The sequence below is a fragment of the Lontra canadensis genome, unplaced genomic scaffold, assembly GCF_010015895.1.
Source record: "Lontra canadensis isolate GAN:19392208 unplaced genomic scaffold, GSC_riverotter_1.0 scaffold45, whole genome shotgun sequence".
Taxonomy (NCBI): domain Eukaryota; kingdom Metazoa; phylum Chordata; class Mammalia; order Carnivora; family Mustelidae; genus Lontra; species Lontra canadensis.
In genome coordinates, this window is record NW_022631039.1 from 11,621,305 (window position 1) to 11,643,541 (window position 22,237).

Here is a 22,237-nt window from a genome sequence, read left to right on the forward strand (position 1 = left end):
TATTTTGCTTGTGACTCCACCATGGGAGGGGATCTCGGCAAGAACAGTGCCTCTTGCTCCCCACAGCGCACCCCCCACCCCGGGTGGGTTCCAAGGTGATGCCATGCCCACACATACATGCAGCCTGGTGACAGGGCCCCCCTCTGTGTGGCTTTCTCCACGGGCCTGCTTGGGCCTCCTCGCAGCATGGCGGCTGGGCTCAAGGAGTGTCACCCCCAAGACATAGGAAGCAGAAGGTGCCGGTTGGGGGACACTTGGCTCAGACACAGCACCCTTGGTTCACTCCCATTCTGTCGAGAGGTCGGCTTCAACGGGGTGGCGGAAACCCCACCTTTCAGTAGGAGGCCCTGCTCTGACCATGTTCTCACATCAGCCCCCTAGAGCAGCGGAGGCTGACCCTTCTGCATTCATTTCTTGTTTCCTTTGGCATCTCTGCCCCCTTCTTTAGGCCTCACAGCATGTGTCACACAGCTGGGCATGGGTGACAACCTGTGTGGAAAGCAGCACAGACAGTCTCCTGTGCTAAATACTCCCGTCAACACCCATTTTTCATATGGGAAGACTGAGGCCCATCAGGCTAAAGGAGGGAAAAGGGACAGAGGTGGGATTTGTTCCCTGGTCACCTCCCTCGTATCCCTTCCCCGACCCCTGGCCCTAGTGACTCAGGGGACCATGATCTGCTCGGGCCCCTGCTCCCTCTAGCCAGACTTGGCTTCTAGAACATTCTGAGCCTCCTTTGCTTGGTGCTTGGGGTAGCCTCCGATTGATGGTGAATTGAACTGACAGATAATTTGTACCTTGTGTACAAAGACGCGGTCATTGCCAGAAGAGAACCGAAACCAGCCATGAATAATTCCTGGGCTGTCAACAAAAACACCAATAACATGCAAGTTTGAATAAATAGTGCTCAAGCCACCCAGGCGTGAAGGGGAAAAGAGATACCTAGAATCATTGAAGCTGGGCTCCTGGGCATGGAGGCGCTGGGGCCCTGCTCCATGTGGAGGCTGGATGGGCCTTGGCTTAGGTTAGGAGGTCAGCAGGGTGGTACCTGTGTTGACCTGGGGTGGCCAGTCACCTGGGATGGGTGCAAGGGGTGGGGTATGCCTGGCTCAGCATGCTACCAGGGAGCCAGGCAGACCCTGCTGGAAGGTCTCTAGGCCTCAGCACGGACTATTCCTTTAGCCAGGAATGTCTGTCTCTGCCTTCTCTGCCTAGCAAACTCCTATTCATCCTTCAAAACCCTACAGGGATTATGTCATTTCATTTGTTCACTGGGTGGACATCTACTGAGGTCTACTGGGTTGAACATGGGGGAGAAGATGATAAAGCAGAGGGCCTCTGGTGTGGGCTGTATTGTGGACTGAATGTTTGTATCCCCCCAGATTCGTATGTTGAGATCCTAACCCCCAATGTGATGGTATTAGGAGGTGAGGCTTTTGGGAGGTGATTAATTCCTGAGGATGGAGCCCTCCTGAATGGGATTAGTATCCTCATAAAAGATATCCTAGAGAGCCCTCTTGCCCTTCCACCATGTGAGGACACAGTGAGAAAAACAGCCATGAACCAGGACAGAGGTTCTCACCAAACACGGAGTCTGCGGCTGGCTCAATTGTGGACTTCCAGCCTCCAGAAATGTGAGAGTTACATGCCTGTTGTTTAGGATCCTCAGGCTCTGGGTTTTTGTTATAGGAGCCCAAACAGGCTGAGTTATGTCCCCCGAAATGCGTATGTTGAAGTTCTAGCCCCTAAGACCTCAGAACATATTTGCATTTGGAGATGGGGCCTTGAAGGAGGTAATTAAGTTAAAAGGGGGTCACTAGGGTAGGCCGTCAGCCAGTAGGACTGGTGTGCTTGTGAGAAGAGGGGGTTGGGACACAGACATGCACAGGGGGATGACCATGGAGGACACAGGGAGAGGACAGTGTTCACACGCCACAGAGGGACACCACAGGAGAAGCCCGTGCTGGGTGTGCCTTGATCTCGGACTTACTGCGGCCTGAGCAGACTGACCCAGGCTCCCTGGCTTGTAGGCTGACTCACTGTGGGCAGTTGTGAGAGGGGTGCAGAGGCCTTTGGGAGGAATCAGCCGGGACAGGAGGATTGGGGTTCAAGACTTTCTCATTGCCATCCCGCCACGTGACCTTGGACAAGTCACTTGCCCCACCGGGACCTCTGTTCCCGCATCATGGCAACATCCCCGGCTCCAGCGCCCCCCTGGAAAGGAGAGGCAGCTCCTTTGTCCACTGCAGACACCATGCATGGATAGGTCAGTGCAGGCCGCACAGGCAGAACTCCGGTCCAGGCGTCCCGGGTCTGAGCCCTGGCTCTGCCAGGGCCCTTGCAGGGTGTGGGACGTGAGGAAGGAGGATGGCTTGACTGGACACAGTCAGTGGCTGAGTGTTGCCCGGGTCCCTGGGCCTCACTAGTCGAAGCCCCTGGAGTCACAGTGGCTTTGGGCTGGATCCCTCCACTGGGGGCATGTGCCAGGGAATGAGTGCCTCAGGGAGGTGGGTACACAAGGAGGCCTCAGTCTCCCCCTCTGCTTCACAGAAGGCTGGAGGACCCCACGCCTTCTGAGGGAGGGGCTTCCATTGTGTCCTGGTGGCAGGATGGGGCCGAGGGGCAAGGGCACCCAGGTCGGGGTGGCAGATTGAATTGTGTGCCCCAGAAAGACATGTTCAAGCGTGTGGCCTTATTTGGAGACAGGGTCACTGCAGATGTAATCGGGGAAGATGAGGGCCCACTGGGGTACAGCACACCTTTAATCAAATATGACTGTTGTCCTTGTAAGAAGGGGAGAAGGGGCACAGAGACTGACCCACACAGAGCGGAGGGCACCACATGAAGACAGACAGACCCAGCGGGGAGGCTGCCGTGTGACGGGAGAGGCAGAGTCCGGAGGGGCTCAGACTCAAGCCCAGGAGGGCCCAGGAGCCTGGTCATTCCAGCAGCCACGAAGGAGGGCAGCCTGGGGGCAGGGCGTGCAAACCGAACTGGGTTCCAGCCCCGCTCGGCCACCTGCCCGCCCGGTGTGTGATCTGGGCCGTCACAGTCCCTAAGCTTCACTCATGCAGCTCTGAGGAGGCTCCTTCTTCTCACCTGCTTGCACACATGTCTAGGAGTCGGTGCTGTCCCCTGGAGAGACGACTCAGGGCCTCAGCATGTGGGAGGAGTTTATAGCTTGGTGGCCTTGGGCAATCCATCTTCTCACCTGCTGGCTCCCCACGTGAGCCTCTTTAACACACAAGGGTGACCTGGCTTCTTCTCTTCTGACCTGACCTCGGAAGCCATGCGGTGTCACTTCCACGCCTCTTGTTATAGACAACGCCACCTTGGATGGGAGGAATGTCAAGGTCACTCTGCAGCAGGGAGATACCGCGTGTGGCCATTGTCCGAGGTTACAACAGGTCATGACTGGCGCTTGGGAAGGCCGGTACTGTGCCCCATAGTGTGGCATGTTCTCACCTGGAGCTGGGATTGTGATCTGGTGTGCGGGTGGGTGGGGTGTGCAGAGACACAGGGAGGGCGGGAGAGACAGGTCAACAGGAGACAGGGAGACAGGGAGGTGACTCTGAAAATGTCATGGGTCAAGCAGGTGGCCCAGTCAGAACTTGAACCCCTGAGGGGGAGACGGAGGGGGAGAAGGGGAGGAGAAGGAGCACAGGGTTGGTGGCTACTGCAAGCCCCGTGGTGACTTTCTGCCTCCTTAGCAAGTCCCATGGTGGAGATCTGTCCCTCTGGCATCCCTCGGGTCTGATTTGATCTTGCCCTGAGAGAAGTGCTTGATGGGTAGAGAGCTGACTAGGGTCTTCCTGCCTGGCGTTCTTCCTTTTACTACCAACTCTCCCCGTGACCCTTTGGGGAGGTTCCTTTTTCTTGCTGCAGATCTGGCGTTGGCCAGGCCCTCCCGCACCGCTGATGCTCCAGGGAGAGAGTAAGGCCAGTAGAAGCGGAGGGAGAATGGAGGGGTTGGGGGAGAGGGAGGGAGGAAGAGAGCTAGCGAGCTCAGTCCAGCCGTCTCCAGGGGTGTTCTGTTTCTGGGCTTTTTAGCTGTGGGCCCCAGGATTCCTTTTATTTAAGGAGGTTGATTACTGACTCCTTCCAATACCTCTTTCCTCCTTGTGGACGGAGGGCCTGCCTGGTCTGGCCCACGCCCCGCTCCCGGGCCCTCCGCTCCTCGACTGCGCTCGCCACCCTCCCTGTCGGCCAAACTGTCCCACTCATTGGACCGCAGGCTCCCGAGGACAGGACTCTGGGCCACTCTGTACCACTTAATCAGGGCTCGACCCCGTGAGTATTTGTGAAACAAACAGGAGGGTGTAAATGCAAGGATATGAGTGTGTGGCCTCAGGAAAACATCAACCTTTAGGAGTGTCCTGACGACTGGGGTGGTCTGAGCAGAACCTCCATGAGGCTTGCAAACCCGGGACCAGCCGGTGGCCCACTCAAGTGTTCCATTTTGGTGATCACAGTGTTAAAAACAGTGCCGAAGACGGAAAACAAAACAATTCAAAACATTAAAAATGAAAAAAAACAAAACAAAACAACAACAACATTAAAAATGGGCTAACTTGTGCTGACTCTTCTCTAATGAAGATCTACAAATGGCTAACGAGCACATCAAAAGGTGCTCAACGTCACTGGTCCTCAGGGAAACGCAAATCAAAACCACAATGATATACCAAATCCCCTATGTCGAATGGCAAGTGTTGGCAAAGATGTGATGAAACTGGAACCCTTGTGCCCGGAAAACAGCATGGATGTGCCTCAAAAAATGAGACATAAAAATGCCACAGGATGGGGTGCCTGGGTGGCTCAGTCGTTAAGCATCTGCTTTCAGCTCAGGTCATGATCCCAGGGTCCTGGGATCGAGCCCCGCATCAGGCTCCCTGCTCAGCAGGATGCCTGCTTCTCCCTCTCCCACTCCCCTTGCTTGTGTTCCCTCTCTCGCTGTGTCTCTTTCTGTCAAATAAATAAATAAAATCTTTAAAGAAATAAAAATGCCACAGGATCGGGCCATTCCAATTCTGGGTAGAGACCCCGAAGACTTGGAGGGTTATCTGTTCCTAGCGGCGTTATTCACAGGGGCTATAAGGTGGGGCAGCCTGAGTGTCCAGCAACGGACGCACGGATAAACAAAATGCGGTCCTGCCACACAATGGCACATTAATCAGCCTTAAAAAGGAAGGATGTTCTGCACCTGCTCCAACATGGGTGAAACCTTGAAGACATTACTCGAAGTGAAATAAGCCGGACACAAAAGGGACAGATCCTGTAGGATTCCACTTATGTCACGGTATTCAGAGGAGTCCCGTTGATGGGGACACGAAGCAGAAGGGTGGGTGTCGGAGGCACTGAGGGAGGGGGTGGGAGCTGCTTCTGGGGGACGGAGTTTCAGTTTGAGATGATGGAAAAGTCCTAGAGACGGACCGTGGGGCTGCCGGCACGGAAATTGGAACGGACATAGTGTCATGAAACCCTGCACTCAGAAATGGTTACGATGGCAAATTTTATGTTATGTGTATTTTGCCACAATTTTTACGAAAGTGCCAAGGTTGGGGGGGGCCTGGCTGGCTCAGCCTAGAGCACGAGACCCTTGGTCTTGGGTTGCGAGTTTGAGCCCTGTGTTGGATGTAGAGATTACTTAAAATCTTAGGTTTTTCTGTCCTTCCTGGACACAGGGTGGGGTTGGGGGGCAACCCCCCTTCTAGCACTGTTTCACTGGGTGTGGCCACATGGTTGGTGAGCACGAGTGACCTACCACTTCTGGGCTCTGGCGGTTGAACCCCCCCACCGCCGCCGCCCCCGCCCCAGGGTGGTGATCTTCCCTTCCCTGTGATGGTCTCCCATCAAGGTCCACAACTCAGGTGCCTGTTAAGTGGCTAGGGTGCCGTGACGTGTTCCCCGGGCTCAGAGCAAACAACGTGTCAGGGAGAATACATTTTTATGTGTTGTGCTAAGCCTTTGAGGCATTGGGGCATTTTTGTCCCTGCAGGATAACAACAGACATTTACTGCCTCTCAGTCCTGAAGGCCAGAAGCCCATACGGTGTGGGCAGGGTGGGCTCCTTTAGGGGTTGTGAGGGAGTCTGTCCTCCCCTCTCCCTTTGTCTCCTAGAGGGCCGTCTCTGTCTCTGTCTTTTCAGGCTTCCTCCTGTATCTGTGAGTGCCCCCCTTTTATAAGGGCCCGATCATATTGGATTAGGGGCCCATCCTACTCCAGTATGACCTCCCCTCAACCAATGACATCTGTAAGGACGCTGTTTCCAAATGAGGTCACACTTTGAGGTCCAGGGGTTAGGACTTGAATATATGCATTTTGTGGGTATTCATTCTACACAGGCAGCCTCCCAGAGGAGGGCTTGGGAAGAGCAGGGCTGGAAAGGGGAGTGGGAGGGAGAACCCAGACACTTCCAGCAGGAGGAACAGTGAGCAGGCCTTTCTGGCGCGGGCAGCTCTAGAAGGTTCTTAAGAGACTCCCCGTGGCCACAGAAGGTGTGGGAGTGCATTTGTGCCTGTGCTGGGGGGCTCCCTCCTGTTCATCTCCCGGGTGGAGACAGGCTAAGACATGCAGGGAAAGTGGAGGGATGCGGGAAGGGGGGGGCTGTCAGGTTTGATCTTCAGGATTTGTTTTTGACTTTCTGCTGACTCTAGAAATGGATCCACATGGGGGTGGGGGCGGGAGAAAGGCAGAGCGAAGAGGGAAGCTTTCAAAGCTGTAGCCATGGGAAATGTTTTTATTTTCTGCTTGAAAGAAAATGCCAAAGAAGAATTTAAAAAAAAAAAAAAGGGAGGGCGGGAGGGAAGGATGGAGGAAGGGAGGTGAACGGAGAGACACACATTGTGTGTCTGTGCATGCACATGTGTGCGAGAGACAGAAACAGAGGTCCTGGGAGCCTGAGGGTGTGGGAAGCTCCCAGGTCCCCGCTCTCAAGATGCCACCGTGGGCCCTGGAGTTGCAGTGAGGAGCACAGAAGGTGGAGGGCTGGGCAGAAACGGGCTGGGGTTGCTCGCTGCCACCCAGGCTGGGCGACCTTAGGGAGACCAGCCCATTTCTCTGGGTCACAGGGACCCTTGTGACGAGCGTATCTATGACAGGGGCACAGAGGCACAGGACAGATCGCATGTCCTACGTGTGCAAATAGCAGCCTAGCAGCAAGCACACTTACAAGAGCACTCAGAGATTATGTGTGTGTGTGTTTGTGTTGTGTGTTGTGTGTTAGACACCAGAAGACCCCAAGGGAGATGGAAAAGGTCCTAGTCCAGGTGTGTTCTGAGCCAGTATGTACAGCGGGTGTGGGGGAGCCCGGGGTCTGCTCTCCTGAAGACCTCTCCTTCCGGCCCTGGAGTATGGAATTTGGGCCCTGCTCCCAGGGAAGGCCTGACCTCACCCGCCCATACCCCAGGCCCAAAGGATGCTGGGCTCTACATTTGTCCCCTTGCGTGGCTTAGTTGAGGGTATATGGTGCTACTCCTGAGCTGTGCGAACTTGTCACTTCCCCTTGGGCTTCTCATCTGTCCAACGGGCACTATGGTACCCAAGCCAGAGGACTGTCAGAGCTGGCACGAAGCATAAAAGAAATATCCAGCCTGGAAAAGAAGAAACTGGGAGTTGTGTGCAATGGATGGGGAAGGGCTTGGGTGTGCCGAGGCACACGGGTCAGGGTAGTGGGAGGGGACAGAGGTAGGTCTGGGGTGGGGGCCACGGCTGGGGTGCACTTTGCTCCAGAAATCTGAACACACACAGGCCTGGCAGGGGGTGCTCAGAGGTCCAGACAGAGCAGGGGTCCAGCGGCCAGAGAGGTGAGCCCCTAAAGGCCAGGCAGGAGGCAGCCTCCTCCTGGTGCCCTGACTCCCCACCTAGGTGCAGCCCCCTCCTCCCCCAACACACGTGCTGCTAAGCCCTCCATTAGTCACCCTGGCACTGACATTCATAAATCCCATTAGTCACACCCGCACAAACTCGCCTGCAGAGCACACCCAGTACACCCAGACAAAGAAGGAGGCCCCTGAAGAGGCCTTGTTCATCCTAGAACTGTGTGGGCACCCCAGGCACTTAATAGACATGGGGCCCTCCTCCCCCAAAGCAGCCAGCTCCCACAATCACCCCTACCAGCCAGGCACTCCCAGCTCCCCCAAATAAAAAACCACCGCCCCTCAATTCCAAACCTTCCCCGCACCCTCTGGGCACACAAGGGCCACAGTAACGCCCAGGAATGCCCTTGGCCTCCCCCCTCTCCTGCCTCTCTCGGGAGAATGGCACCATGGCCCTTTCCCCCTCGGGGCCCGGCCTCGGTGGGGGTCTAACCAGGAAAACCATTCCCCAAGGTCAGCAGAGCTCTTCAGCGGGCAGCCCCGGGAGCTGATTTATTGGCGGTTTATTTGGAGAAACGCTATCGCTCTTGGATTCCGGAGAGGGGGAAAAAAAAAAAACAACACACAGGCTCGTGGTGGACTTTAACCTTGGGCTGAAACCGCAGTCTTTGTTTTCCGAGAGGCTTCCTGGGGCGCCGCGGCGGGGCTGGGGCCAGGGTGGGAGGCAGGGCCGGAATGCGGCCCTGCAGCCTCTCGGCTCCCAGGCGGCGCAGCCAGGGCTCCATTTCCTCCGGGCCCCGCGGTCCCTCCAAAATAGGCTTCGAGAAATTCTAGGAAGGAGCCGAGGCTCCCACAGAAAGATCGTCTGGGGGCCAGGTTTACCAAACCTTCTGCCTCTGGCCTCTGCTGCGGGCCATTGCAGCAGTGTCACTGGTATGGGGAGGGGGAGGCGCCTCCGAGGGGTGAATGCCTCCCCCTTCCGTGGCCGTCCCCACCGGAGTCCCGAGCAAAGAGCGAAGACCGTTTGGAGGTGCTTGTCCCCGATCGCGCGCACAGCCTGTGCGGCTTCTGAGAGGTGCCCGCGTAGAGGCTGTTCCCCGCCCTTCTGGCAGAAGACACACAAGGCTGGTGACAGTAAGACTTATTATTGCAAATGCACCTTCTCTGGGTCTGTCCCCCAAATGCTCCGTGACTGTTCAGGTAGAAAGACCACCGCCCCTACCAGGCGGCCACTAGCGCCCCGCCGATTACTGCTCTCCCCATGGTTGGGCTATTTGTACCAAAGCCGAAAGCTGGTGGCTGATGTGGGAGCCGACGCAGGGCTGAGAGGCGAAAAGTCCGGAGTATGCCTGGCACGGAGGGATGGGCTGGTGTGGGGTGGGGAGCTGGATGAGCCCCCACCTCCCAGCACTGCTCCCACAGACACCCTGCATGGTTCTCATCACACCGGGAAAAAAAAAAAAAGAATAAAGGGGAAAAAGCCCACCTCCCTATATCCCACGCCGGAGGACGACTCAGGGCAGAACGATGGCGTGGCATTAAAGCAGGGTCGGCAGAGAAGGGTGGCTTGCTGAACTCTGAGAAGATGATCTGACCTAACCCCGGTGTCACCCCTTAATGGCGGGGCAATTGGGCTCAAGCAGGTGGCCGTGCGCCCATTCCAGCCTCACCGAACCTTCCTAGGAGCTAGTGCCCGGCCGGTGGCCCTTCCCCAGGCTGCGATCTGGTGAGGCCGGGGCTGCCTGGGGTCCCGCCGACTGCAGGGATGGAAGGTGATGGCACTGAATGGGTGAGTCCGTTTCTCTCTTTGGTGAACGGGGAAGCTCCTGGCTTGACTCCCTGCACCGTCTCAGGGACCCCAGGCTGTGACCAGGAGAGCAGGGCCCCCGGTGAAGTCCGTATGGGAGGCCGGCCAGGAGCACCAGAGTGTGAGCAACGGGAAGGAGGTCCCGCATAGAGATTTATGGCTGCATCCAGCCCCCTGTGCACCCAGCACGTCTCCGACCTCTCCGAGCCAAACAGTGGAATGGAAGACCCGACCCGGGGCTGGGGAAAGAGGCCAGGGCCGGAGGCGGAGCTGAGACACGCCGGGATCTGCTGCGGCCGAGCCTGGTGCTTCAGCTCTGGCTCTGCCCGCCAAACGAGCCCTCTCGTCCCTTCAGCGTTCCGGCTTTGGCGCCGCGTCCTCTGGCTTTCTGGAGAGTTGGGACCCCTCGTGGCCAGGCTGGCTGAACCCCAGCTCCGCTGAATCGTGGCTGAGCCAGTCGCAGAAAACGGACGGGGAGAATGGATGTCCCGGGCGCAGCCTCTCCGGGTTTTCGAGGTGCCCGGGTCTGGAGCTCCCTGGTTGCCAGACCAGGGACCTGGAAACAGGCTCTTTTAAGCCCCAGATCCGGCCAGGGCTTCCTGAGCGGGCAGCAGAGGCCGGTGAACGCTCAGGGCCCCCTTCACCAAGAAGCCAGCACAGCGTGGGGACATAGGTCCGTCCCCCCCACCCCCAGAGACGGTTTGGGGCGACAGGTGGAGGTGGCTCAGGTGTTCTCGCTTACAAAAGGATGCCAGTTTTCTCTGGGGGAAGGGGAGAATGTATGCACTTGGCCAGCAACACCAGGGTTCCAGAAAGCGCTGGGTTCTGCCCGAATAGGGCAGCGTTGGCTGAGGCTCAGGGCTGAGCCGCGGTGACAAAGGCACCGCTGGGGAAAACCGGGCTCCCAAGTTGGCCTGTTCTTTTTTTTTTTTTTTTTTAAAGATTTTATTTATCCATTTGACAGACAGAGATCACAAGTGGGCAGAGAAGCAAACAGAGGGGGCGGGGAGTAGGCTCCCCACTGAGCAGAGAGCCCCATGCGGGGCTCAGTCCCAGGACCCCCGAGATCATGACCCAAGCGGAAGGTAGAGGCCTAACCCACTGAGCCACCCAGGCGCCCCTGTTCTTTGGTTTTAAAACAAAGGGGAATAATTTTGTCAGTCGGTTCGCGTGCACGGAGCCCTACGCCTAGAACACACAAAAGGGCTCTCGGCTCCGAAGCCCAGGGTGGCCGCGGACGACGCGCCGGCCTGGGCGGGTTCTGCGGGAGCTAAGGTTTGGGTTGCGAGGAGGTTCTCCCCCACCCCCCCATCCCAGCCGATTTTCCGCCCAGTCAGTACAAAACACACACATATACACACACTGCGTCAACACACTTTTTGGCCGCAGATCCCGCCGGATAAACATAAGTATGTTGGGGGGGGGGCGGAAGATGGCGGCCAGACCCGGGCGGACCGCGGACCCGGCGCCTCCTCTCCGCCCCGCACAGGGCGCCCAGGCCTGGCTCTGACATCGCAGTATGGTCCGCCAGGGCGGGGAGAGTGCTTCCCCGGCCCCCGAAGCTCGGCAAGAGATCCCCAGGGGTGCCCTACGAATGGCAGCGGTCTCACAAGGAGCCCGGGCAGCGCCCACCCCTGGGCCTGGGATCCGTACCCCCCCGCCGCCCCAAGATGGCTCCCGGACGCTGTTTACCCCGCGACTGCGGGGGCATCGGGGCGCGGGCCCAGCGGCGAGGGGCGGGGGACGTGCAAGGACCAGGGTGTGCACAGGTCGGCCGCAGCGGGCAGCCCCTCGGCGGGACCCGCTGCGCTCTGAGAGCCGGCGCGGGCAGGCCGTCCTGGGCACCGCGCCGCCAGGCCCCGGGAGCAGCCTTCGCGTCCCCAGGCCCTGCTCCGGCGGTGACTAGCGCGGCCGCAGGCGTGAGTGTGTGCCGAGAGGGGGCTGGGGCCCACAAAGGCCCAGGAGGAGGAGGTTGGGGGAGGGGGGTCTCGCCTGCCCCGAACCGCGACCCTAATGAAATGCAGGCTCGGTTCGCCACGCAGACAAGGCACATATTTGGAAAATGCAAACGCCATTGGCAAATGCAGGGCAAACAGGCAGAATTTTTATTAGCAACTAAATGATTTATGGCGCACATACCCCGCCATCACAATTACGGCGTCTTGGAGCATCCAGGGGTGAAAACATTAAACATTTATAAAAACAGGCCTTTTTTCCCCCCAACCCTCAAGTCCTTTGTATTCCCCACCTCAACTTTGTCAAGATACATATTTTTTGCCTGAGCTATGCGAAAATTAAAAAAAAAAAAAACCCACACAAAAAAACCCCATTCCAGATCCAGGGCGGGGATAATGGGGTGGGGGAATCAGGGTCTGGGCTCCGAATATTGGAGGGCAACCAGGGGGGTGGGGAAACGATGGGGGCTCAGGCGTGGGAGGGCCTTTTAGGAACCCACAAAGGCCTTCGGATAAGGCTCAAGGATGCTCGGCGCCTACCGGGGCTGCGCCCCCACGCACAGACCCTTCCCCTGCCTCGGCTTCCAGCAGCCCCACGCAGCTCAACTGCATTTATTTTATTTCTGCAGTCAACCCCCTCCCCCAAGGCACACAAAACACAATACCTCCTTTCTCTAACCCCCCTCTCCTCTCCGTCTTTGCTGCTGACCGTCCCGGGGCCGCACCGGGAACCTCCCGCCGCCCCAGCCGCCACTGAGACCTGCGCGCCCTGCTCCAAGCGCGGACACCACCGCTGTTCCCCTCGGCTCCGGCTATTTTCGTTCCTTTCTTTACTTCTCACTCCTCCCTCCTCCCCCTGCGGAGCTCCAGCTTCCAAAAGAGGGCAGCCTCGAAACCAGCGCAGAGGCTCCTGGAAGGGCAACTTGAAACTGCCCTCGAGAGGCTGAACTTTTTTTCCTCAAATTTATACTAGAATTAAATTAGACACCCCCAGTTCGCTTTCTCCAAGCCTATCCCCCCTCCCCGTTTTCTTCTAAAAGTGGAGAAAAGAAAATAGAACAAACGGGCGCTAACTAGCTCATTTTTCCCCCCTCCAGAAAAGTTGCTTAAAAATGGATTAAAAAAAAAAAAAAAAAAAAACCCCAGCGATGCGAAAACGCTGAGTCCGCAGCGCGGGGCGAAAGAGCGGGCTTCTCTTGTTTTAATTAAAATCTAATCACCGCGGTTGCTCTCCGAGGCAGGAGCGGCAAGGATTTCTGCCCCTCCAGGCTTCCATTTGAGGGTACGTAATGCCCAGCCGCGCACGGGTCCCTGCGGGGCTGCAGAGAGGGTGCGGGGCTCCAGGGCTGCCCCTCCGACCGCGTCCGCAGTCCTCGCGCCCGCAGCCAAGTAGGTTGCCGCGGGCAGCTCCCGGCGACTCAACCCAGAAAGGATTTTGCTGAAAGCGCAAAATAAAAGTACAAAGTCTGGGGGATTGGGGCTCCCCTCCCCCTCCCGCCGCCGCGGCCAGCCAAGCACTTTTTGGGCTTGGCTTCTGCTTCCTCTGAGCTCAACAGATTTTTTTTTTTTTCCCGGTCTCGCCCTCCCTGGAGGGGGCGCGGCGGATGGAAGGCGAGAGAGGACCCCAGCCAAGAGGTTTTTAATATTACACTTTAATAGGTTTCAGAAGGCCCCGTGGAGAAATGCTAATAGGCTGAAATGTCAGAATCGAGAGGGAGTCAGTTCGCGCTCAGCCGATCTAATCCTTTTTTCTGCTCTGATTTTTAGGGGGGGGGTAAGGGGAGGGGAGCGCCCACGCAAAGAAAGGCTTTGGGGAAGGGCGCGCGGTGCAAAGCGCAGCGGCCCCGGCCGGGGCCGAGCGGGGGGCGCGTCCCGGCCCGCGTTTCTATAGGAACCCCTTTTAGAAGATTAGAGACTCACCCGCTACCCGCCGCCGCGGCCTCTCCAAAATATTAATCAGTAACCATCTGACACCGCGTTTCAGGGAGGGACCCGCAGGCCGAGGCGAGGAAAACGGCCTTTACGCCTGCCCATCCCACCCAACCGCGCTGCCGGGGGAAAGGGAATGAATCGCTGCTTTGTTTTAAAAGGGGGAGTTAAAAAGGGAAAAAGCAGCCCTTGTCTGTTTTGGCGTCTCCAGCGCGCGTTCTGGAAGGCGCGCCCCAGGGGAGGTAGGGGGCCAGGGCCCGGGCGCGGGGTGCAGCCCGCCGGGCCCCAGGCCCTTCCCGGCTCGCTCGGCTTGTCACCTCCTCCTGCGAGCAGGAAGCTGACAGGCGGCCCATTAAACCGCGCCTTGCAAAGCCCTGGATTGCGGCGACAACCATCTTCCTCTATTTTGATCACTCAGCCTAGACGCCGGGGGAGGGGGTAGGAAGAGGGAGGAGAGGGAGGAAAGGGGGGGGGGTCCGAGCTGGTGGAGGGGGAGGGCTGCCTAGAAACGGCCGGGAAAAATTCTCACCACCAGTTTTGATCATTCAGCCCCGCCGTGGGGAGCCTGGAAACTGCTGGAGCCCCTTGGTCCGTAATTGGTTTTATAGGAATGGCTGAGGGCCAAGGTGTTTACATGCGCGTGATTGGCGGTGCGCGCGGCCAATAGATGGAGGCCGGGGGCCGGCCTGGGGGGGGAGGCGGGCACCCGGGAACAATGCGTGTTTCTTCGCTGGAGAGTACTCCCCTCCCCCAGCCGCCCCCTCCCCCCTCCCGCTGGCTTTTTTTTTTTTTTTTTTTTAGATCCAGCGAGAGGAACTTGAAAGGGGGGTTGTGTAATGTACCTTTTCCAATCCCGGGCTGTATATGGAGATTTGGGATTCTTTAAACCGGCGCTACCTGGATTTTATTAAAAAGCGGGGAGCTCGGCGGGAGGAAAGCTGGCTTTTCCGGGGGCTGCGGGAGCCGGGCCGCGGGAGGGCGGAGGAGTTGGCGCGCGGAGCGCTCGGCCCGGGGAGCGGTTTTCTACCAAAAAAAGGAAAGGCGGGCAAAAAGTGTGAGGCGGCTGCGGGTGGCGAAGGGGAGCAGCAGCCGCGGGATGGCGGGCAGCACGGGCGCCTAGCCGCGCCGGGAGCCGGGGCCACCACCGGAGTCGCAGTCACCGGAGCCTGGAGCCGGGAGCCCAGCCGCGCCAGGTACGCCGCCGGGCCGCCCGTCCGTCCCTAGCCGGGCGCGACGGTCTCCAAACTTCTCCGGCTGACCCCCCCCAACCCGCCGCCCCCTCGGGGTGCGCGGGGGGATCCCCGCAGCTCTCCGGCCCCCAAGAGCTGGATCAGGGACCGGCGTCGGCGAGGTGGGGGCACCCTGGGAAGGGTGGGGGCGGGCCACGGTGCCTCGGGCGCCCACCTGAGCCCTCAGCCCTGCTCCAGCCCGCCCAGCCGAGCTGAGGGGCGTCGGTTCCCTTCTCGGTTCCCGGCAGGCGGCGGGGGAGCCAGGGACGCCGAGACGTTTTCGATTATAGGCTGTTTTTAATTAAAAGCCGGAATTCAGCCATTTTAACTGCATTTAAGAGGGGGAGAAAAGTAGAGAGAACGCAGCGGAGCCCGCAGATGGCCGAGCCAGCTTCTCGACCAGAGTGAGGGTGTTCCGGGGGCCTTCACATCGACTTCCCCAAAGTGGGGCGTCGGGGCAGCCTCCGAAGCGCTAGCTTTTAAAAAAGAAAGCTACACAAAGAACATTAAAAAAAAAAATCACGGAAAGCTCATCGCCTCCTTAAGACATGTATCCTCGGATGTGGCGATCTTAGATTTTTCCAAAGTAAACGCGGATCTGGTAACCAGAGCCTGATGGGAGTGAGCGAGGGAGGGAGGGAAGGGGGTGTTTGTAACCAAAACCGGGTTAAAATAAGTACCCTTAGCGAAGTTGGGGAGGGAGGCTGGAGAAGGAGACCGGGAGGGGTTTTTTTGCGGCGGAGGGGGTCTGCAGTTCGGGGGGCTGGGCGCCGGTTGCGGGGCTCAGGGCGGGCACCCGGAGCTGGTGGCTTTGGCGTGGATCGGCGGCTCTAGGAGCGACCGGGCCTCCCAGAATCAGGAATCCGAGCTGCTGCGGGCAGACGGAGAGCGAGGGCACGGTTGGCTCCAAGACCCCCTCCCGCCCCCATGGGAATCGGCAAAGGACAAATCTTTTAAACAAACAGCTTTAAACTGGAACTACAGGGGGATTTACCCAACGCTGGGGGAGGCGCCCCTTGGTCTGCCCGCGTTGCGAAGGTTTTCTTTGTAGATTATTTTTGGGTTGGGGGGGGTAAGCTAGGGTAGGAGCAAGACCCTCGAGCCCCTTGCTTCCCCTCTGACCGCCCCCCCCGCCCAGATCCCCTGCGCCAGGCCACGTCCTCGGGCCGCAGGATTCCCAGGCCAAGGCGTTGGAAAATGAAACCAAAGCTTGTTTTGAAGGATTCTTTCCAGTCCTCGGGCGAGAATGCCACGTCTCGGGTCCTCGTACTCAGACTCTGCGACTCACAGTGGCCCGAGGGGGGCGGCGGGAGGAGGCACGGAGTCTCTTTAAAAATAATAAACCGGCATTGCACCTTCTCTCCCGAAAAACAAAACAAAACAACAACAACAACAACAACAACAAAAAACGCTAATTGGTGGCTCTGGGCGAGCTTAGGGAAAGCAGACTCAAAATAGGCAGGCCAGGGGCCAAGAAGGTTAAATATTAAACTTGCTGGATCAGATAGTGACACAGGGTTTAGGGAGAGATTTCGAACTGCTCGTGGAAAAGGTTTCACGGTTTGAAACCCTGCAGCATGTGACGCCCAGGAATCAGTCCCACTTGGGAGGTTTTGTATTTATGCAGCCGGGGCGCGGCTGAGGGGCCTTCCCCACTTTCGGGAGGACCCGTGAGCCGCCGAGCCAGTCTGGGCTGGGGCGCAGCGCGCCGCCGGCCACTTACCGAGCCAAGTGCCGGGGAGCCTGAAGCCGCCGGAGGAAGGAGCATGGATTTTTACTTTTTATGGAAAAGGGGTTACCCCCGATTTCATTTCTGGCCACCCGATCCGCAGTCCCCGACCCCGAAAGGCAAGACGACTTTCTGAAACTTTGTTTCCCCCCCCTCCTTTTTCCTCCCCCCCCCCCGTTTCTTCTGCGGCCCGTCTCCTCTCCCTTCCAAGACGCCGTGTGCGCCGCCTCGCTCAGCTCCGCCTGGCCGCCCGGAGGGGCCCCACCGCCGGCCGCCTGTGCGCCCCGGGCCGCGGGCCCGCAGCCGAGCGCAAGCCCCGCTGGCCGCCGCCGCCATGCACGCCGCGGAGCCCCCGCCGCCCGAGGATTCTGGGACTACGCCGAGGCCGAACTTTTAGGTCCCACTGAGCGAGGCCCGCGGGCCGGGTGGGGGGCTGGCTGCGGCACTCCCGCGGAGGATGGATGGCCGAGACTTCGGGCCCCCGAGGTCCGTGCACGGCCCCCCGCCGCCGCTGCTGTCCGGCCTGGCTATGGACAGCCACCGCATGGGCACCGCTGCGGCCGGACGCCTGCCCGCTTCTGGCTTGCCCGGCCCGCTGCCTCCCGGGAAGTACATGGCCGGCCTCAATCTCCACCCGCACCCGGGTAAGTGCCCCGCGCCGTGGCCGCCCCCTCCGGTCCCCGCGGGATCCTGGGGAGGGAGGCCCGGGCAAAACTGCTCAGCCTGTTCCTGGGCGTTTTCGGCAGGGACGCGGCACCTCCCTTTCCCTCGGCGGGTCCACGGGAGTGAGGACAGGCTCAGCTTCCCGGGCCCGGGACAGAGGCCAGTCCAGAGGACCCGGCGGAAAGGGGTGCGCTGCTCGGTTGCTTTCCCCAGTGCACCGGTGCCCTCCAGAGCACACGCGTCTGCCGAAATCCGAGCCACCGGGGCGAAATCCCGGGGCCCTTGCGGCTCCAGCCCAGGCTGGGGTTTTCACAAAATCTGGGCAAGAAAAGAATAAACCAGCTTCACACTCTTTGAGACATCCGTTCCCCGAGCTCGGATCCTTTTCTTGGCAAACGCCCTTGCCCGGCGCCCGTGGGCCCCGGTTCCGTTCCAGCTCCTCCAGTCGCATGGCGCGGGGTCTCCGGGCACCTCTCAGCAGTGGGGCTGTGGGGAGGGTGGAGATCTCGGCCTCCGGCCGGCGGGCGGATACTTGCGGAAAGAGAGCGGCTGTCCCAGAACTCACACCCCGGCAGGAGCGCAGCAGCTCCGACACCAGAAACCCGGTGTTCTCCGGCAGGCGCGCGGCGCGATGGGGCGCAGAAACTGGGCCACCGCCATCCCGGAGCTAGGGGAAGGAAGCGGCGTGGGAGCGGATCTGGCCGGCCCTGAGCGGCGGAGGGAAGACCTTGGGTCTGACATGGAACCGCGCGGGAGGAGGTGGCGGAGAGGGCCCGGAGGCCTCTGCCATTTTCCGAGAGGGCTGCTCAGGCTCGCTAGGGATCGCACCCGGCCAGGAGAAGCTTGTCCTGAGCTGGCCGCGGCCGCTGCTGTCGGGCAGGGTGGGAAGGGAGACCAGGGGACCTCCAGACCTGCCACCGAAGGACACCCGGTCCCTCCTCCTTGGCTGCCTCCAGCTTCTTCGCCAGGCATCCTACGCTTCACTTAAAAAAAAAAAAAAAAAAAAAATCCACCTCTCCCACTTCCAGAGTGTAGACTGGGAGCCTTGCGATTTCTCCTGGAGCCGCCGACTCTGCCTTCGGCGTTGGAAGGAACGCCTCTGGCCTCCCTGGCCCTGTCCCACCGATCCTGCCCGCTCGAGCGAGGCCGCGCTCGCCCGGTTTTGCCTCTCTTTGATTTTTCTCATGGAACTTTTCAGGAACCGGAGTCCCGGGGCTCGGCGGGACAAAGGGCCTTTGTGAAGCGCTGGGCAGGGGAGGGGCACTCGCGGGGCAGCGAGCGCGTACATCCCCGCCCGCGGGGGCGCGAGGACTGGGTCTTGGCCTCGGGGCGCGCGCGTGTCCCCCCCCCCCCCCCCAGCTGCGGCCACATTTCTGCCCAGGGGTCCATGACCAGGGCTACGATTTTCTCTCAAATGTGTGCTGTGGGTGAGGGAGGGGTGCCGGGATTCTAGAGGAGGGGTCTGGGCTGTCCTGGGGTACAAAGGGCCACTGGAGCCATCCCCTTTTGCGCGCCCCCAGAGGCCACAGTAATTTTTGTGTTCGCTTGTCTTTTTGAGCTCATCCGGTCACTTAGTCCTGAGTGAGGGTGGTGAAGACCAACTTCTTCAGCCTGGGAGTCAGAGCCTGGATCTTCCTGGCTGGCCTTCTGCCTTCCCCCAGCCAGGGAGAAGGCGCCCCATCTCGAGTTTGGTTTCTGCCTGACCAGAGGCCAAGTGCCCTAATGAGCAGCAGTGCAAACAGCCCTTATCAAGGGGTGCCTGGGTCTGCCTGCAGCGATCTAGGGCCCTGAGACAGACCACCAAACACCCATGGGGTCAATGGGGAGGCTGAGGCAGGAGGTTACTAGCAGACAGGAGGAGGAAGTCCAGTTGGACGTGGCTGCAAAGGCCTGCCTTCTACACCTCCTGCTTTAGGAGCTGCCTGACTTCTGCATGCTTGGCCGCTGAGGTCATGGAGGAAGTAGCAGGCTGGCTCTGGGAAGAGCTGGTTGGCCTGTGCTCACCTGGGAACGAAGGCCCGGAGGGCTCTGGTGCTCCCCCTTACTCCCCCTACCCTGAGTGGCCGCTGGGAGACCCTGGACCCTAGGCCAACGCCTAGAGCCCAGCCCTGTGCTAATCCCATTAGCCTGGAGGTGGAGAGCTGCTTCCCATTCACTGCTTGGGTGGGGTGGATTACAAATTCCTCAACCCAGCACCCCTCCCCCTCTTTCTTTGCTGGGTGCAGGTGCTAAATTTTCTCTTTGAGGCGCTTCTCCTACTTGGTTGTCAGCAACTTAGGTCTGGCCAGCGTTATCAGCCCTATCTTTGTTTGTTTGTTTTTGTTCTGAGAACCCGGGAGAGGCTGAGCCTTGTGCCCTGGGTCACACAGCAAGGCTGTGAGAGGTCGGGTTATCTCTGGACCCCTTCCCAGTTTGCTAGGCCAAGTAGGTGGGAGTGCCTGTGAATCCAGCCCTCCTAGGCAGAGGGAGCTGCCCGAGAGCTCTGGGCGGGGCTGTGACCAGGTGCAGGCAGGTGTTGACGGGGGTTGTGGTGAGTGAAGATGTCCAGGAGAAGATGCCTTTCCTGTATCATGGGTCTAGGCTGAGGGGTTCTGTCCTTTCCTGGGCAGAAGAGGAGGTAGGTCAAGAACGAAAGCTTTGGTTAGCCATTACTTTTCCCATAACCTTGAGTATTGTTGTAGCCAGTGAGCCCTTAAATGTTAGCAGGAGTCAGTGAAATGGACAAGTAAGTGACAAGCACCTGGTAGGCTTGTCTCTGTGCTCTGGGGTTGGGAGGCCTGGACTCCCAGTCCTCCTCAGGCTGCAATTAAAGACCTATTAGCAGGATTTTGTACTTGGATGTTTATTCTCCCTGCCCCCATTCCTGGGGCTGGCTGGGCCCTGGAAGATACATGAATGGGGGGTGGAACCCAGGGATCAGTATGGAGAGAGAGGCCATGCACTTTGGACTGGCCAGTGGACAATAGGGAGGGGGCCATGGGCCTTTTCCCGGGTGCATCAGCTCTATCTCTGGAATCCAGCCCGTTGGCCTACTGGGATTGATTTAAAGAGATTAATCAGTGGGACTGGCTGGTGGAGTGATGCGATCAAGAGATAAAGGAGATGTGCTGCGTGCTTCCTCCTCCAGCCCGAAGCGCGAAGCGTGGCAGAGGCTTGGGGGAGCTTCTGCACTCCAGAGGGGCCTCTCTAGCCCCCTGGCTTTCTGAGCCTGCGGGTTCTTTGGCTGTCAATCCAAGCGCTTCCTTTCTTGTACAACTGGTTCGGCAAACCATTTCCAAGTGCATCCCGTATGCCAGGCACTGCTCTGGCTCTGGGAATCCGGCAATGACCAGACAAAAATCTTTGCCCTCCTTGGAGCTCCCATCCTAGTGTGGGGGCTGGGCAGCGAGCACACAAATCAGCGAAGGAAATAATTTTAAATAGAGGTACAGGCTGTGAAGGAAAGAGTATGCCCGAGGTCTGTTTGAGCTGGAGTGAGGGGCTCCCAGGAGTGAGGGACGTAGGAGCAGGGCAGTGGGCGGGGGTGGGGGGAGTGATGAGCTGGGGGTAGGGCAGGAGGGGGACCCTGCAGGTCCCCGAAGGCCAGTGTTGAGGTCTTGGGATTTCACGCAGAGGAATGAGAAGGCAGTTCGGGGTTTTAAAAGGAGGTAGTGATTCGAAGTGAGGAACGTTTTACAGAAAGAGTCTGGACTCTTAAAAAAAAAAAAAAAAGTGTCCGTGGCAAACAAGACAAAGGAAGGCCAAGAACTGGTCCTGATTAAAAGACAGAAAAAAAATGTGACAGCAAAAAAAATGGCCTGTGATTGGATCTTGGATCAAGGAAGAAATTGCTCTAAAGGACATCCTGGGGGCAATTGATGAAATTGGAGTATGGGCTGTAGGTTAGCTGATAGTATCAGATCAATAGTAGGTCTCATGAAGTTGATAACTGTACAGTGCTTTTGGAGGAGAATGTCCTTGCTTTTTGGAAGTAAGAACGCTGACATGATTAGGGACAGGGGATGCGATGGCCACCGCTGACTCAGGAATGGCTCGGGAAGAGAAAAAGTAGTATCTGTAATTTATCTATGTATGGGAGACACCGATAAATCACGGACACCGGGTAACGTAGAGGGTGAGAGAATTCACGATGGCTGGACCTGGGGAGGGTCATATGGTAGGTCATTGTGCTAGGTCAAACTTCTCTTGGAGTTTGAAATTATTTCAGAATAAGCATTTCACAGAATTAGTCTGGGTTGCCAGCTGGAGGCTGTCTGGTAGATAGTGGTGAGGAGGCGGTTGGGGGGGTGACAGTGACCGGGGAAGGAGGATGGAGGCAGCCAGGGTTTGGGGGCCTGGGAGAGGCTTGGGCTGCTAGGATGGATTCAGAGGGGCAGAAAAGGAGGAGAAAAGCTGGATTGGGGGGTGGGTAATGTTCAGGAACAGATCTGGGGAGAAGGTGGTGATTTTAAGCATTCTTGATTTGGAAGTGACCAGCTCCGGCGTGGGAGCAAACTTAGCTCCCTTCTGGTCACACGGAGCCCTGTCTTCCACCCCTGTCCTCGACTTCCCAGCCCAGCTTTAGTGGGGCGGGGGGTGTGGGAACTGGTGTCCAGACAGGTCTTGGGCCTCCCCAGGGGCTGCAGGGAGCCCTGGCCGGCAGTCAGCCCTCATGAGTTAGTGAATGTGAGCAAAACACCCTCGCGGCGCACCCTCACAATCTGGCACATTCTGGGCCCTCACGAGCCATCTAAAGATTCTGCCTGGCAGTTTCCAGGTTGGCCTAGGGAGGGGCTGAGGTTAGATTGGAGTCTGCCATCTTCCTTCTCTGCACGTACTGGGTGTGCGATCATTCTCTAAGCCTTGATCTTCTCATCTGTAAGATGGGGCCATTTGCGGTACTAAATGCGTTCCGCGGTTGTGACGTTTGAAGGAGCAAGTCCCTTCCAGGTGCATAGCCTAGTGGCCCTCTGCAAAAGTTACAGTGAAAGTGATTGCTGTAATTACTGTTATCGTTAACTGATGACTCAAGCCATCAGGCTAACAAGTTAATTCCTTGTTCTAGTCCGGTCCTCTCCAGGGGCCTCTGGAATAGTGTATATGGCCCTTGGGCTCTTGGGACTCCCAAGGTC

At 58.4% G+C, this 22,237-nt stretch overlaps 2 protein-coding genes across 3 annotated transcripts in view; both read left to right on the forward strand.

Moving 5' to 3' along the window:
• The window catches only part of FBXL18 (F-box and leucine rich repeat protein 18), a 96,531-nt gene that overhangs the window by 59,756 nt on the left and 14,538 nt on the right, over positions 1-22,237 (forward strand). The window lies entirely within an intron of this gene.
• Positions 16,815-22,237, forward strand: part of TNRC18 (trinucleotide repeat containing 18) — a 78,869-nt gene continuing 73,446 nt past the window's right edge. Inside the window, exon 1 of one of the 2 annotated variants that reach the window (XM_032872755.1) lies at positions 16,815-17,107. In XM_032872755.1, the coding sequence (XP_032728646.1) occupies positions 16,921-17,107 (187 nt within the window). In that variant the 5' untranslated portion in view covers positions 16,815-16,920. The remainder of the gene's footprint in view (positions 17,108-22,237) is intronic. The other variant, XM_032872752.1, reaches the window with a different exon arrangement.